Source organism: Argentina silus (genome assembly GCF_951799395.1).
Source record: "Argentina silus genome assembly, chromosome: 7".
NCBI lineage: Eukaryota > Metazoa > Chordata > Actinopteri > Argentiniformes > Argentinidae > Argentina > Argentina silus.
Genome location: NC_139661.1, coordinates 16,518,081 through 16,532,689, shown reverse-complemented (window position 1 = coordinate 16,532,689; position 14,609 = coordinate 16,518,081). Strand labels below are relative to the sequence as shown.

Below are 14,609 nucleotides of genomic sequence, written 5' to 3'. Positions count from 1 at the left end.
AGCAACCAATAGAGTGGTCAAACACAGTGTTGAGGGGGGACCATGCCCTGCCTCGCCAGATGAGAGGAGACGGTGACCCCCCCCTGGGCTCTGCCTAGCGTCCCCCAGCTCTCTGACAAACACATTGACTGAACCGTGTGTGTATGTATGTGTGTGTGGGTGTGTGTGTGCACCCGTGGTGCGTGCGTGCGTGCGTGCGTGCGTGCGTGCGTGCGTGCGTGCGTGCGATTGAGAAACCAGACCCCTTGTCATTCTCTCCCCTTTTGTAGAGAGCTGTTTTGTAGTTTAGTTTTTATTTATTTTTTATTTATTTTTTTGATTAACTCAAACTTATAACTTTCCTGAAGTGCTGTTCTCAGTCTTTATTTTTTTATTAAAAAATACGTAACTGGAATTAAAATGCAGACCTGAGAGAATGATTCATCATAAAAATACACATTACACACTGCTTCAATCATCTTGCATTTGCACCTTGACTTTTATAATAATGCTGTTGGTGTTTTCACATCGCTGAGGAGAATGCAAAGTATTAAAGTGTCATATTCCAGTATCTCAGAAACAAGAAGTAAACAAAAGTGAAGGTTTGAGCAACTTATTATTTGGCAATACTTTATTTGCACACATCCAAATGGTTTATTTATAAATAGACTCATACATGTCTCAATGGTCTTCACCTTATGGACTTCCGTGAGTCTGACCTGGGGACTGAAATCACTGGCTCAAGAAAAACATGTTTTTCCCTCAGTACAAAATCTTCTGAATAGCAGACTTTTCCTGAAGAGGATCATGTCCTCACACTGGCTGTTTTGGTGTAGAACACACCATCCCCACATCTTTTAAAGACATTACTTTGATTTGAAGCGTGACGGAGCTAACTGTTCCAAACGTTAGCCGTTAGCGAGCGCTCCTTCTCTAAATCAGCGCTCGGAACGCCGCCATGACAACATCCATTAGGTTCCACACACTTTGGCAATTAAAGGAGAAGTGGGCGGGGGCAGTTAGAGGCCGCTACACCGTTAGAAGTCTGAGTCCGTGCCTGCGGAGAGGGGCAGAGCTTAGACAGGGGTCGCCGGAGGGGCCCGGGCTCATCTGCATATCGGCAGGGAGATGCACTCCCAGTGACCCCTCCCCTCCCCGGGACGAGGCGTACTGTAGCAGCTCGCGGCTGTCAGGAGTTCACAGTCGGTTCGGGGTGAAAGAGAGAACGCCGGCGCGGCATCGATCGCTCCTGCGGAAAGAAAGAAAAGAGAGACGATGTAAAAACACACTAGTGAAGGAAAGGAGGAGGAGGAGGAGGAGGAGGAGGAGGATGATGAGAGAGATCCCTATGCTTCAAATTGGATATAAATGATAGATAAGAGAAGTGAGAGGGTCTGTGTTATCTGGGGGTGGGGGGGGGGGGGGTTGAGATCTACACAGGTAACACAGTGTATTTGTGTGTGTGTGTGTGTGTGTGTGTGTGTGTGTGTGTGAGACTGTGTGTGCGAATGTGAGTGTGTGTGTGTGTGTGTGTGTGTGTGTGTGTGTGTGTGTGTGTGTGTGTGTGTGTGTGTGTGTGTGTGTGTGTGTGTGTGTGTGTGTGTGTGTGTGTGTGTGTGTGTGTGTGTGTGTGTGTGTGTGTGTGTGCGCGCGAGAGACCGTATTGACTTCATGATTGCCAGCCTAGTAAATTCGACCCTAGGCACTGATCACAGGCAGCCTGGTAAAGCATGTACAGTCCAGCGTCCCAGTGTGACCGGCCCCCACCCCTCCACCCCCCCCTCACCTCCACCATCTCCATTACTACGGCAAGCCAGAGGTCAATCTAATAAACATGGGGTCAATACAGCGACCATCAGAGGACAGTCTCTGGTCAGGAACCTTAAAGGTGCTTTTTAATTGTATCCCTGCGGCCTGGAGTCTGCAGCCCTGTTCATGTAGAGGAGGGGAGGGGAGGGGAGGGGAGGGGAGGAGGAGGAGGAGGAGGAGGAGGAGGAGGAGGAGGAGGAGAGGGCTCTCACTGCCCATCAACAAAGCAACATGGGCCTCCTGCTCTCCAGAGAATTTGGATACTGTACAGCCGCATAATGTGAAGAAAACAGTTTATAAGACATAACGGTCAGGTTATTTTAATAGTGCAAATACAGATGAATAAGCTGTGACCACTGGATGGTACAGTACAGTGTATCACTATCACAGGAACCAACCAGAGGTCCCCACAACATGTACAGCAGTCCATCTCTCCCTGAGGCCTGTAGCCGACCTCCCTCCCTCTGTGTACGTATGTATCTACGAGATCAAACTTTAATATCATGTCACTGGAAAAACGACCAAAATAATTGCAAGACGACGGCAACTCCCATACGGCTTCTGAAGACTGTACAGAACGGCACGGTACGTTGCTAAGCAGCCAACCCACCCGGCAGCGAGCGAGCAGGCGAGCAAGGGGAGCAAGCGAGCTGTTAGCCGTGCGGTTGTGAACGGTTGGCGTGGAGCTAGCGGCAGCTGCAGTCACGGGCTGTCATGGCGCTGCGGCCGGGGTGATGTGTGGCCAATGGGCGGGCGGGCGGGCGGGCGGGCGGACCGCCTCAGAGAGGAGAGACTCAGCGAGACTCAGCGATACCCTGACCTCCGGGGCCGAGAGAGAGAGAGGGAGAGGGGAACCCGAGGCGCGGGTACCAGATTTCAAGCTCCCCCGATGACCCCAACCTGGGAACTGACTAACCTGGAGGAGAGAGGGAGAAACCAAGCACCTCCCCCGGACCACCTGATACGTCGGCCTTCTCCCTGCCTCTCGCTGCTGCCTTCTCTGAATCAGACGGGAGGATGAATGAACAACGCTCCACTGCTTTCCCTTAGAGCAGCCATTGTGCATAAGTCTCGCATTCAATTAAAAAACACAGATGGAGAGAGAGTGCGTATGTGTGTGTGTGTGTGTGTGTGTGTGTGTGTGTGTGTGTGTGTGTGTGTGTGTGTGTGTGTGTGTGTGTGTGTGTGTGTGTGTGTGTGTGTGGTGGTAGTGTTCATTATCGTGAATCGAGTTGTATCAAATATTAAGACTATCCCATTTGACTATCGGGGGGGGGGGGGGGGGGGTCAGAGTTCAGGTTAAGGCTGTAATGGACTATAGCTGCAGCTCTCAGCTTGCAGGGTGGACACACAATGAGCTGTCCAAGTGTCCATGGGGGTAATGTCTTTCCACAAACAGAACTATGCTTTCTCTCTCTCTCTCTCTCTCTTTCTCTCTCTCCCTCCCTCTCTCTCTCTCTCTCTCTCCCTCCCATGTCTATTGTTCGACCACTTCTCTCTGTATTTTGTGTATGTGAGTTTCAGTGGAGGCTGGTGGAGGTAGAAACACGTGTGTGTGTGTGTGTGTATGTGTGTGAGAGACCTGTCTCTTCACTGTATCTTCACTATGTAGTCCCACACGGTGTGTGTGTTATATGAATCTTCACCCGGTCTCTTCCCACTGTGTGTGTGTGTCTCTACAGGCACAGAGAGGCATGAGCTGACATCATGGCGGAGCTTCAACTCCATCTTCAAGTTCTTCAACGAGGCCCTGGAGGCCGAGGTGGTGTTTGAGGAGGAGAAGTCGCCCATCACCACACGCAGCTCCCACAAACACAAACACAACGACTTGTAGAGCAACACCCGACAGGAGGGGAAGACAACCGGGGGGGGGGGGGGGTGGAGGTGACAAATCTCTCTCTACCTTCCCTCCATGCCTCCATCCCTCCCTCCATCCAACCTTCCTTCCTTCCTTCCTTTCTCCCTCTCTTTCACTCTCTTGTGTGATTTCCTCCGGCGGGACCCATGCCCCCCCCCCCACCCTCAGCTCACTCCGGCTCCCACATGCCGTGTCTGGTGGCGTTGACGTTGACGGTGTGTGTACATCACAATAGCGTTTTGCATTATTACTAGATGAGTGCAACTGTCAAAGCAATATGGGCCGAGTGTTGTGCGCTTCCCCTGGACCGTGGGCCTGTGGCTTGGCTGTGGTGCGGGCCACGGCAGCAGAGATTAGGGCTGGCAGGCGCTGTGCACAGTGCGTCGTGGTGCACCTCTAATTGTCCTGACATCGGCCTGGACTGAGCTAATGCCCGGCCAGCCTCCCTCCCTCCACACCACCACCACCACCACCACCACCGCTCCCCCAGGCCCTAAAGCCCGCCCTGTTATGCATCCAAAGTCCTCCACCCGTACTTGGACCACTGTTGCATTTCACATATCAGCCCCCCCCCCCCTTCTCCTCGATCCCCCTCTCCCGAGACCGTCATCCAGAATAAACACACCCTATTAACTTCTAATCATTTAATCACATTGTAAAGCAACTATGTTGTTTTTTTTATGGTCTCCCTCCTCTCTTTCTCCCCCATATCTCTCCCTCCTCAAAAAAAACATGTTTTAAAAAAGGTGACTTCTCATTCAGCTTTCTGTAAAATGTTGGTCTTCTGTGTACAACCAGACATATGTAGGGTTTGCACTGAGACAACACATGTTGGTGTTTTGTGTTGTCTTTATGCTTTTCTCTCTCAGCGTGATTTTAATATACACTCCCTCTAATACCATAAATTTGATTTTATATCAAACCAAAGTAAGTCCCAGAGTTATAACTTGTTCACTCTACGTAGGTTTAGGTCTATGATTTTTAATTTGTAAAAGTGTGGGGGGATTTCTTTTCAATGTGTTTTTTTTCTCTCTTTGATATCCATGAAATTGATGTCTCCAGATGATTGAATGTGATGAAACAAATAAAACAACCATAACCTTGTGCTAGATATGAAGAATCTAGGACACTGAGCAGATTTAAAATCACTTAAAGCCAAGCATCAAAATGAGTTTTAGGGATATCTCATTTTAACAGAAACTAGAAGTCAGTTCAACAGTCATAAAACTTCAATATATCGCCTTACACATGTCAGGAAATCCAAGATTTCAATATTATCCTAAGCCGAGATGATATGTCCTTAGATGTTGGAGAAATGTAACACGTCCATTCTCCAGAAAAACTGCTCTCCAGCACAGTAAAACTGACAAAGCTAGCCCCTGGCTCAGCCGCACGTAATCTCAGTATGTGACACAAACAAGATCAAATATTTCCACAACGTTATGGTGTGTTATAAATCACTCAAGGCTTATGGAATACCCTTCTAAAATGCAATGATATTAGTCAAATATGAAACAAGACTTGGATCTTGTGATACCTTAGACACCCTACTCAAACATCTACTTTTATCCAAACAAGTTTACCCTGCCTGGTATATGAAAGTATTTAGGGATTTGATGAGGTATTTTGCAAATAAGTTTGGACTTTTTTAATTAACTGTAAATAACAGCCTCTGATTAGGTTTTGAGGGCTTTTGTATGTTTTACTTGGTCTATGATGAGAGAATAATTGATGGTTGTGTTGTAATTTTCTTTTAATTTAATTTCCGTCTATTTGGGTGTCCCTCATAAAGTTTACTTCTTATATGATATATATGCATATTAATGGTTGAGTTTCATATCAGGATAGGCTATACTGTTCGTTTGTGTCTCGCTCAACCCGCGCTAAAGGCTGACACACTGACAAAGGATAAAAAATAAAAAAAAACGGTTTTTCACTTCATTATTTGTATATTGTTGCCTTAGGAATAAACAACGCGCAATGTTCACTGGTAGTTTTAATATAGTCCAACAAGCCATATGTGAGTGGATCAAAAGATATGAGAGCAGCCTTAAACCAAATCTAAAGCACAGTCGATATATAAATGGTGACTAATTTTAACAATTGCTCTTGAAGATGTTATTTTTTCAGATGGTTTATACGTTGTATTGATTAAAGTATAATCATATTCACTATTAGAAGATATTCATGCTTTGTGATTCCATTAAATAGCGGGTAGCTTTTAAAAACTTTTGTACACATTACTTTCTTTTTTTTTTCAATTGGATATTTCATTGACTTTGTTTGAACATTGTTTCAACTTCTGTCTAAAACTTGTTTCTAAAATTATGTTCAGATTTACTATACTTTTATCCATTTTTCCCTCTAATCCATGTGTACCCATGATTGGTTTAAACATTTTTTGTAATTATGTAGGTTGCTGAAACTGAATAAAAAAGTTTTAAAAGAGTTTGTGTTTTGTACTTAACAGTGGTAGCGAACAGAGCCACAGACTACATTCTATTTGCATTTCGATTACGTAATTTACATTTGAATATTCTAGTGACATACATACATAGTTGATTAGTAGTAGCCTAATTGTAATGTTATTACTAATATTCGCCGATGCACACACACACACACACACACAGGCCATTTCACCAAGTTACACCACAGTGTTATGAAATAGATCAAACAAATACTTAGAGAAATGTTTGTTTTTCATTATAGAAAGTGTCATAGCGACACACAAGGACAAACCTGAAGAGAACAAGGGGTCGCGAAAGAGTGGGGGAGAGAGAGAGAGAGAAAGGAAGTGAGGGAAGAAGTGGAAAGAGTGGAATGAAGGACCTCGAGACCTCTCTCGACTTGAGCCTGTTGCGCTGCCACATCGGCCCGCGTGCTTTAACTGCAAAGTGCACGGGGAAGTAGAGCCTCGAGGAAAAGTGATCCGAGTCATCATCTCACATAACAGCTATGAAACCCTACCGAGGAAGACGATCTATCTCTCAAGATGGAGCCCAGGCCCTAACAATTGGACCAGTGTTAGCCTAAGTACATAGCCCACCCTCTAAAATACTTTAACGATTTGTTTTAGGCTACTATTAACAGTTCTCTTGATCATGCGCCGCTGGGGTTCAAAGAGCGTCGACAACACGGCTGAAAAGAAATTATTTGTAAATTACGTTAAGCTTTCTTAGTTTCAAGTTTTATATTTTATATTTCATTTGCACCTTCTAACATAAGACAGGGCAAATAAGATGATGTCTTAAAATGTCAACGGTGTCCAATTACAACAGGTTAAAACATGTGAAAGAGTTGAAGACGGTAAACATCAATTAAAACTCCTCAAAATGACGATTAATTTTCGCAAAGAGAGTCCCGTCCCAGTGAGGTTTACAGCATCATTTGTTTTCACATGGTGAAAACCGGTAAGGTCATTAAACGCCCCCTCAATAAATCTTTAGAAATCTCTCCATTAACCTCCAAACAACAAGTGCGAGTGAGTGGAACCAGCCGAGCTCCCTCACACCATGTCAGGGCGGTAATGAAAAAGGGCATTCAATCACCCATCAGTACAGAGTGGCTCTCAGTTTTCTGACACATAAAATGCCTTAACAGCGCACTCTAATTCAATACAAGTAGCAAAGGTGGACGCTGGGAATGTTTTCATTGGAGGCTTAGAACTTGTCAAACTATTTTTCATTGTTAGGTGGTGTACATTTAGGATTCCTTACGCCAAGAAAGATTGATTTATTCTCAGACAGTGTTAAATCGTTGTCCCCGTGTTACAAGATTCACCTTGGGGACTGTACATGTTAACATGGGGCAAGTTGTTGAATTTCAACGTACTTTGACAAGTGTAGTCTAGGCGTCAGAAATGTAGTTCTATAATTGAATATGTTCATCATGTTGTGTCAACTTTAATAACATCCAATTGAATAATAGTTCCCACTTCTGTTTGATTAGTTTAGGCCTAAATATTCATGATCATTCCCTCACTTACATAAGTGGGTTCTCTCTTTGAAAACTTCAAAAGGTTGTTATAGTCTCTCATGTCAATGAGATCTCAAAATGATATTTCAATTTTTCAGGAGACTCGTTGCCTATCGTCACGCATGCTCTCCCCTCCTAAGTATGCACACCAGCACAGTTAAATATGAACTATTTCCAAAGGACTAGGCATTAAGCAAACTTGGAATGTCACCCCCACCACCGCCCCTGTCTTCTTGAGTGCTCCACCAGATCACTGTCAGATCTCTATTTGCATAATTATATGCTCCGCTCTGAAGAGAAAACTAACCCCCAAATTTTACGGGTCAACAAACTGCAACAATCAATGTTTTATCGGGTATACTAAAAAAACGATCTTTACAATCATTCAAGAAGAACACACTCTCTCTCTCTCTCTCTCTCTCTCTCTCTCTCTCTCTCTCTCTCTCTCTCTCTCTCTCTCTCTCTCTCTCTCTCTCTCTCTCTCTCTCTCTCTCTCTCTCTCTTCTTTCTCTCTCTCTCTCTCTCTCTCTCTCTCTCTCTCTCTCTCTCTCTCTCTCTCTCTCTCTCTCTCTTCTCTCTCTCTCTCTCTAAGTAGGAGAGCAAATAGTTTTTCATCTATTGACGGAGGAAGAATGTGTAGCTTAAGCTTGAGGTGTATTCAACTTTGTATCCCCAGCTTCTCTTTCTCGCGCATACTGTGTATTTTCTATGCAAAAGAGGTCTCGTATACAAGAATGCACTGCCCAGTATCGGGTTCGAATGTAACGTCGTCATTACATATTCATTGAGTGGCAAGACCATTAATCCACTGAAAGCTACCTTACTTCAATCACCACCCTCAATCCCTATAGCAAGGCCCGTTAGATGAAACAAAACCAAATGAGGAAACGGTGGTTATAGTGAGATAGGGACCAGAAACATAAGTCTGGCAAAGAGTGTCTTCTGCATGGCACATTAATCCAAGTGCTAGTTGAATTAGGTGTAGAGGTGCCCGTTCAGATTGCCTGCTGAAACGACAGGTGTATGATAAATCCATCTTGAACGACATGTCCTGACAGAACTGAATGTCAGCATGCTAAATGTAATTTAGGTTGCCTATGATGCTAGTCCTCAAGACAAGGAAACTTGTCTCTACTCGGGACACAGTTCTCTGTGTTGCAGAATGATGTGGATGACGATGATTTTTAATAAAAACGTTATACTTATGCAATGTTTAGACATGACGTGACGTGACAGACAGACAGACAGACAGACAGACAGGCACGCACAGACACACACACACACACACACACACACACACACATACACCCACGGTGGCCTCGCGTTCCGCTTACTCGGGCCTCACCTGTCTGATAATGTGACATAACCACTCGCTGCTCTATGTGTGCGGTGTTCGGTGGATGATCCTGGCATATAATGCACCGATTGTGGACAGCTGTTGGCAGAGCCGTTTTACGGTGTTCAGTCCATTTGGCTTTAATAGTAGCTTTCAGGCGGTCTCTACTCTACACCCTCACCGCCCCCTCAATTACACCCCGCCTGATACTCTCAGGTCGTAAAGACTCCTGTAGTAAAAAGCCCCGGCTCTGAAATGGAATACATTTGAAGAATGGCCCCCGACTTTTAAGATTGCAGGCTACTTTCTAGCACTTTAGGCGAAGGTGTATTAGTGGCGAGTAGTGATCATGTGATGAATAGAAAGAAAGAAGTAAAATAGCTTAGTGGCCTGCTTAACAGGCCACCGACGGCTTATTGAAGGAAATTGGTCGTTTTGACTTGATAAATAACAGTCAATGTGATGTTTTGAGGCATATGATTGAGGCTATCATTACGCTGTAAATTGAAATGGAAAATGGAAATGGAAATCATACTGAAATTTAGTATGAGTTTTGCATTGAGGGTTTTTTCCACATCAGAGTTCTATTTCATTTGTCCTCCTACACCAAAGTGTTCCAAAACGAAAATAATTCTAGAATTCTTCGCCTCCCTTTCATATTCACTCGGTCAAAGACAGGTAACAGAATAATCTGTCCCACAATTGTATAAAGAAATAAAGTTATGTTATTGACATGGTTGGTGATAAGAGAGACAGCTACCGTTCCACGCACGAGAGGTGGAGGTCTAAAAGGCTAAGCTAGATTGTTTCATTGTGATTACCGACACTAAATTCTCATCGAAGTTCTCATCTTCTTTTTTCATTCAAATGTTCGTTATGCCTTCTCGAAGTAGAAGTGAGGGACGGAGAAAATGGGTCTTGAAAAACACCATTAAACTTGTTTCATGCAGGTGTCTCATATGCCAAGATATCTCTTGAAATAAACCCACTAAATTATCGATTGAATAAAACTTAAATTACTTCAAAATAAAACGAATTCCCTTATAGGAATATAGCTTCTAATTTTCAGTATTACACTATTATTGTTGTTATTAGTAGTAGTAGTAGTATTAGTAGTATTATTATCATGATTTGTATTATTATTATTGTTATTATTATTATCATAATCATTACTCGTAGAATCGTTATTATTATTATTATTATTATTATTATTATTATTATAGTTATAATTATTATTGGTGGTGGTGGTCTACATGTCTGTACAACCACTAATACAATTTCTCCGAATAAAAAACAATGAAATATATCACTTAATTCGTTTGAATTTGTAATTTATTAAACTAAAATATGTGTGGAATAATATAATGATAAAATTAAAACGTATTCCTATAACCTATCACAAAATAATAATGATAACGACATACTTTGTATGATAACAGCATAGATCTAACACGTATAAGAACGAAAATCTCGCTATCTATCTCGTGTATGACAGTGGGGATGGACTTCTGTATAATATGACAAAGTTTGCAATGGCATTTAGAATGCTGGATCTGTTATCTCCAGGGTGTGTGCGCATTCTTCTGCTGTTATACCTCCTCCGGCAAACAAAGGTGGACGTAATGCTCATCTGATTTATGTTACTGTGGATACGATCCCATCACGCCATGCGCCAGGACAAACTATCCAACAACTCTCCTCTCCTATTATAATGATATCAAGGGAAATGTACAGTTTCCAAAACTTCAAAACAAACTATATATTATGGAGGACAGGATAATGTTAGGTTATATGTCTTAGCAGCAACACAATAAGAAACCTCTCCGAACGAAACCTAATCTCAGGTAGTTCCTGAAATCCTTCAGGAGCATTCGCGTGAAATCGATGTTGGCGAGAGGAGTGGAGGAGAGATCGATGGTTGAGATCTAGGCCTAACACAAGGCGAGCCCACCAGTCCTGGTCTATCGCTATTGGGTTGGAATGAAGAAGGAAAGAAAAAAAGGAGTGTGCAATGTGATATTAAATCACACATTATAAATGAGTTTCATCAACTGGACGCACCCCTTCGAGGCTAAACACACCGGTGCGTTGGGGTTGGTCATTCCCCCTAGAATACGACTGAGTTATTACGGCCGGCGCAGCCATCATCGGCTCCAGCGCGCATCCTCATTAACCAACGCCCCAAAAGATGAAGCTCTAAATTAAGTTATTGCCATCCAATGAACTCAAATTAGCTAGGCCGCAGAGGTGCCCGTCTGACGGGTCTCGGTGAAAAACACCCTGACAGGCAGGCTGCAAGGTGAAGGGAGAGAGGGAGAGTGGGCTAGAAGAGGTGGGTAGATTGGCAGGTGTGTGTTCTATGTGCATTTCATGGTTTCTAGCCCCCTAGTTAAGTTGGGTCCAATTTGAATCTCCTTGGTAGGCTTAGTTATTACACTCGCGCTATTAAAGGGCTTGCAGGCACCTTCCAGCGCGCGCTTTGATGCCGCTCCCTTTCTCCCTCTTCGATGGGTCTACTTTGTTCCCTTCCCCATTTCATTTCTTTATCAGCCATTCAAATGAAATAGGACGTCTCTCTTTTTTCCCTGACAAGCGTCTCTCTCTCTGCCACTGTCCATAATCTCTCCATCCAGTTGACTAGCTTTCTTCTCCTCGGCGCTCAAGTCGTTATTGTGCTTGCTACCTGAGTCAGCAGGGACGATGAAAAGCGGAATTTGACGGCATATGGGAGTCTGGCGGAGGAGTTGACAGGGAGCGAGCGGTGATGGGAGGGATGCCTGAAAGGAGTTGTGAATATACCTGCGTCTGATGTGTGAAGTCAATAACAGAGCAACCAACTGCATTTTCTTGCTGTTTATCCCTACAGCTAAACTGTCATAAAGTGACAGATTGGCGGTATATCTCCAAACAGTGCCCTCCCTCTCCCCATGTACACCTGCGCTGCTTTGGATCTTTGCTCAACTCTCTAACATTGATCCATTGCAAATGTATAGGAATAAATTGTTCTCGGTCACGGACGTGCCCTATTCCTTCGGACATCCAGTCTGCTTTCAGGAGTATTGATTCCACAGTACTTTTCTGTCTGTACTCTTAAAACAGAAATAGTTTGAAAGTAAAGTGAAGTGGATATATTGCCTATACACATACAGTATACATTCCCCTTACCTAAAGGCTATATAATTGCTATATTATGGTATGCGTCATATTAAGTCAATTGGCAATTGGAAAAACAGCAAATCAAGGGCAAAATAAGGATGAATTAAAAGTATATATCCTTACCTATATTAGAGAAATGTTATTTCGAGAAGACAGCTCTTTTCTTTTTTTGGTCGGCGGGGGGGGGGGGGTGTTAAAAGTAAAGAGTTAAACCATTCAATCCTTATGTCAGGCAAATCAATCATCAGCATTTTCCTTAAAATAATTGTTTTGATACTAAAATAGAGTCATACATGCAAAGCAAATACAGTCGAGATAAGGGTTCCTACATGATTTCATTTAAACTAGCCAACAGTATATCTTGCATTTAGCCTAAAGAATATAATAAACTGTAATGGCCAGTTGATATTATGGCCTACATGTTTCATCTTAATATCAACAATCTAGTTTATAGAATATATTACATCTAAAAACAATATATATATAATCAAATACTACTTTGATCTTATCGACATGAAAGGAGTGGTAGTTGTGTGTTGTTAGTTTGTTTGCAAATCCTGCTCTGTAACTTCGTCGGTCGGATTGTTTCAATTTGGTATTAAAAAAACTATTATGCCATTTCACTGTTTCTTAGATAAAACAGTCATTCAATCAATTATACGCTTTTTTCTTGTCATTCTTATCATTTTATTGTTCATGTCTTAATCATTTACGTCCTGTTATGTAGCCTACTTATCAGAGACATGTTTCTTAAATATTAGAAATTCACAAAAACGAATCTTTCAAGAACATAACACATGCTACAACTCCCAGTAAAGTAACATTCGACCTATATTTCATTTATAATGGGTGGTCCTTATCTAACAAACCAGCACAAACACAATGGTGACCTATGGACCACATCAGAGGTGTGTGTTTGTACCGAGATGTTGACCTGTCAAGGGGGACTTGTTAGGAGTTTAACTCCAACTGTTGGCGGTCTCCAGACGTTCACGGTGACGGTGGCATCGATTTGAAACTTGTCCTGTCTAATTTGATGATAACATCCAGCTACCGTCGCGTAGCACCATGGACAGCGCTCTGTCTTGACCTTGCCTCGCTATCAAATTACCCCCGTCTGGGAGACGGTGGGAGGCCAACACCAAGTTTGCAAGACAGAGAGAGAGAGGGGAATGGATTCCTTTTTCAACCCTATACTCACACTGTCCTCTTCTCATGAGGTCTTTGACAGTCTGGGGCCCAATCTGTTGGTTTATTTTAAGATGTCCTCGCCTTGGAGGGTGTGTATACGCCTAGTTAGACAATGCATAGACCTACTGTAATTTCTAGCTGTGTGTGTAGACTACATAATTTAATGTTTTTTGTTAAAAAAAAAAATACCGATCATTTTTTTCCCCGCTTCTTTTCATGATTGGGTTCTATTGAAAATCTGGAATTTCATTAAGAAATGTACTTCATTATGAGTCGTTTCAAGTGCTATAGCCCAATGTAACACAGAAATCACACACGCGCTCATTATCTCTGTCTGTCTGTCTGTCTTCATATTATTCTGCTAAAGGCTACTGTGCGTACTTAATGTATGTTTATACTTGTACACACACTATAGGCTACATACTGGCCAATATACAGTACAGTACAATACAGTACAGTACAGTACAGTACATACATACGTACATGCATACATACATACATACATACATACATACATACATACATACATACATACATACATACATACATACATACATACATACATTAATTCATTCATACACACATACATACATCCATTCATACAATAGATTTTATAGAAACACACACAACTTACACAAAACATTCGTGCCACAACCTAGGTGCACGTGTTGTGTGGGAAAGTTGAGATGAGAGCAGGAGTGGCTCGTGTCTAAAGTTTGAGAGAAAACCGAAGGCGCTGACGGAAGGAGGATTTGCTTGTGGGGGGAAAGAGAAGGAGAGAGAGAGAGAGAGAGAGAGAGGCTGTTTGATGGAGCTCTACAGCTTTGAGACAGCTTGTTATTTAAAACCCCAAGAGATGAGCCTCTAGAGCCACCGTCCATATCAGAACACTGCTAACTATACTGACAGCAAGTTACTTAACAAGCAGGCGCGCGGGCAGCTTTGTACTCGCTCTTCAATCCAACCTTTTTATCACAGGCTAGCAGTGAGATAATTTAATTCGTTAAAATCCCACTGTGCGGTGGAATATCTTGTTTTCTACTAAACGAAACTATGACAATCCAATGTATTCACTGTCTTATTGGAGTAAAATGGTCTAAATGACTCTTTAACTCTTAAACTCCCAAATCCACCCAGAAATGTGGTAAATTCGATTAGGCTGGGGGGGGGGGGGAAAACAAGCCAAGAATGAAGAAAGAAAGTTTGACGTTTCTTGGTTTGGTGGTTTAAGATGATGAAATATTCTGATTCACCATACCGTTCACTCATAAAGTATGTCCAAAATGCACACCTCAATCTGTCTAT

The 14,609-nt window shown here is 42.9% G+C and overlaps 1 protein-coding gene across 1 annotated transcript in view; it reads left to right on the top strand.

Moving 5' to 3' along the window:
• arb2a (ARB2 cotranscriptional regulator A) overlaps positions 1-3,660 on the top strand; it is a 147,555-nt gene extending 143,895 nt beyond the window's left edge. The window contains exon 11 of the mRNA XM_083673328.1: positions 3,471-3,660. Within this exon, the coding sequence (XP_083529454.1) occupies positions 3,471-3,622 (152 nt within the window). The 3' untranslated portion in view covers positions 3,623-3,660. The remainder of the gene's footprint in view (positions 1-3,470) is intronic.
• The last annotated feature ends 10,949 nt before the right edge of the window (positions 3,661-14,609 follow it).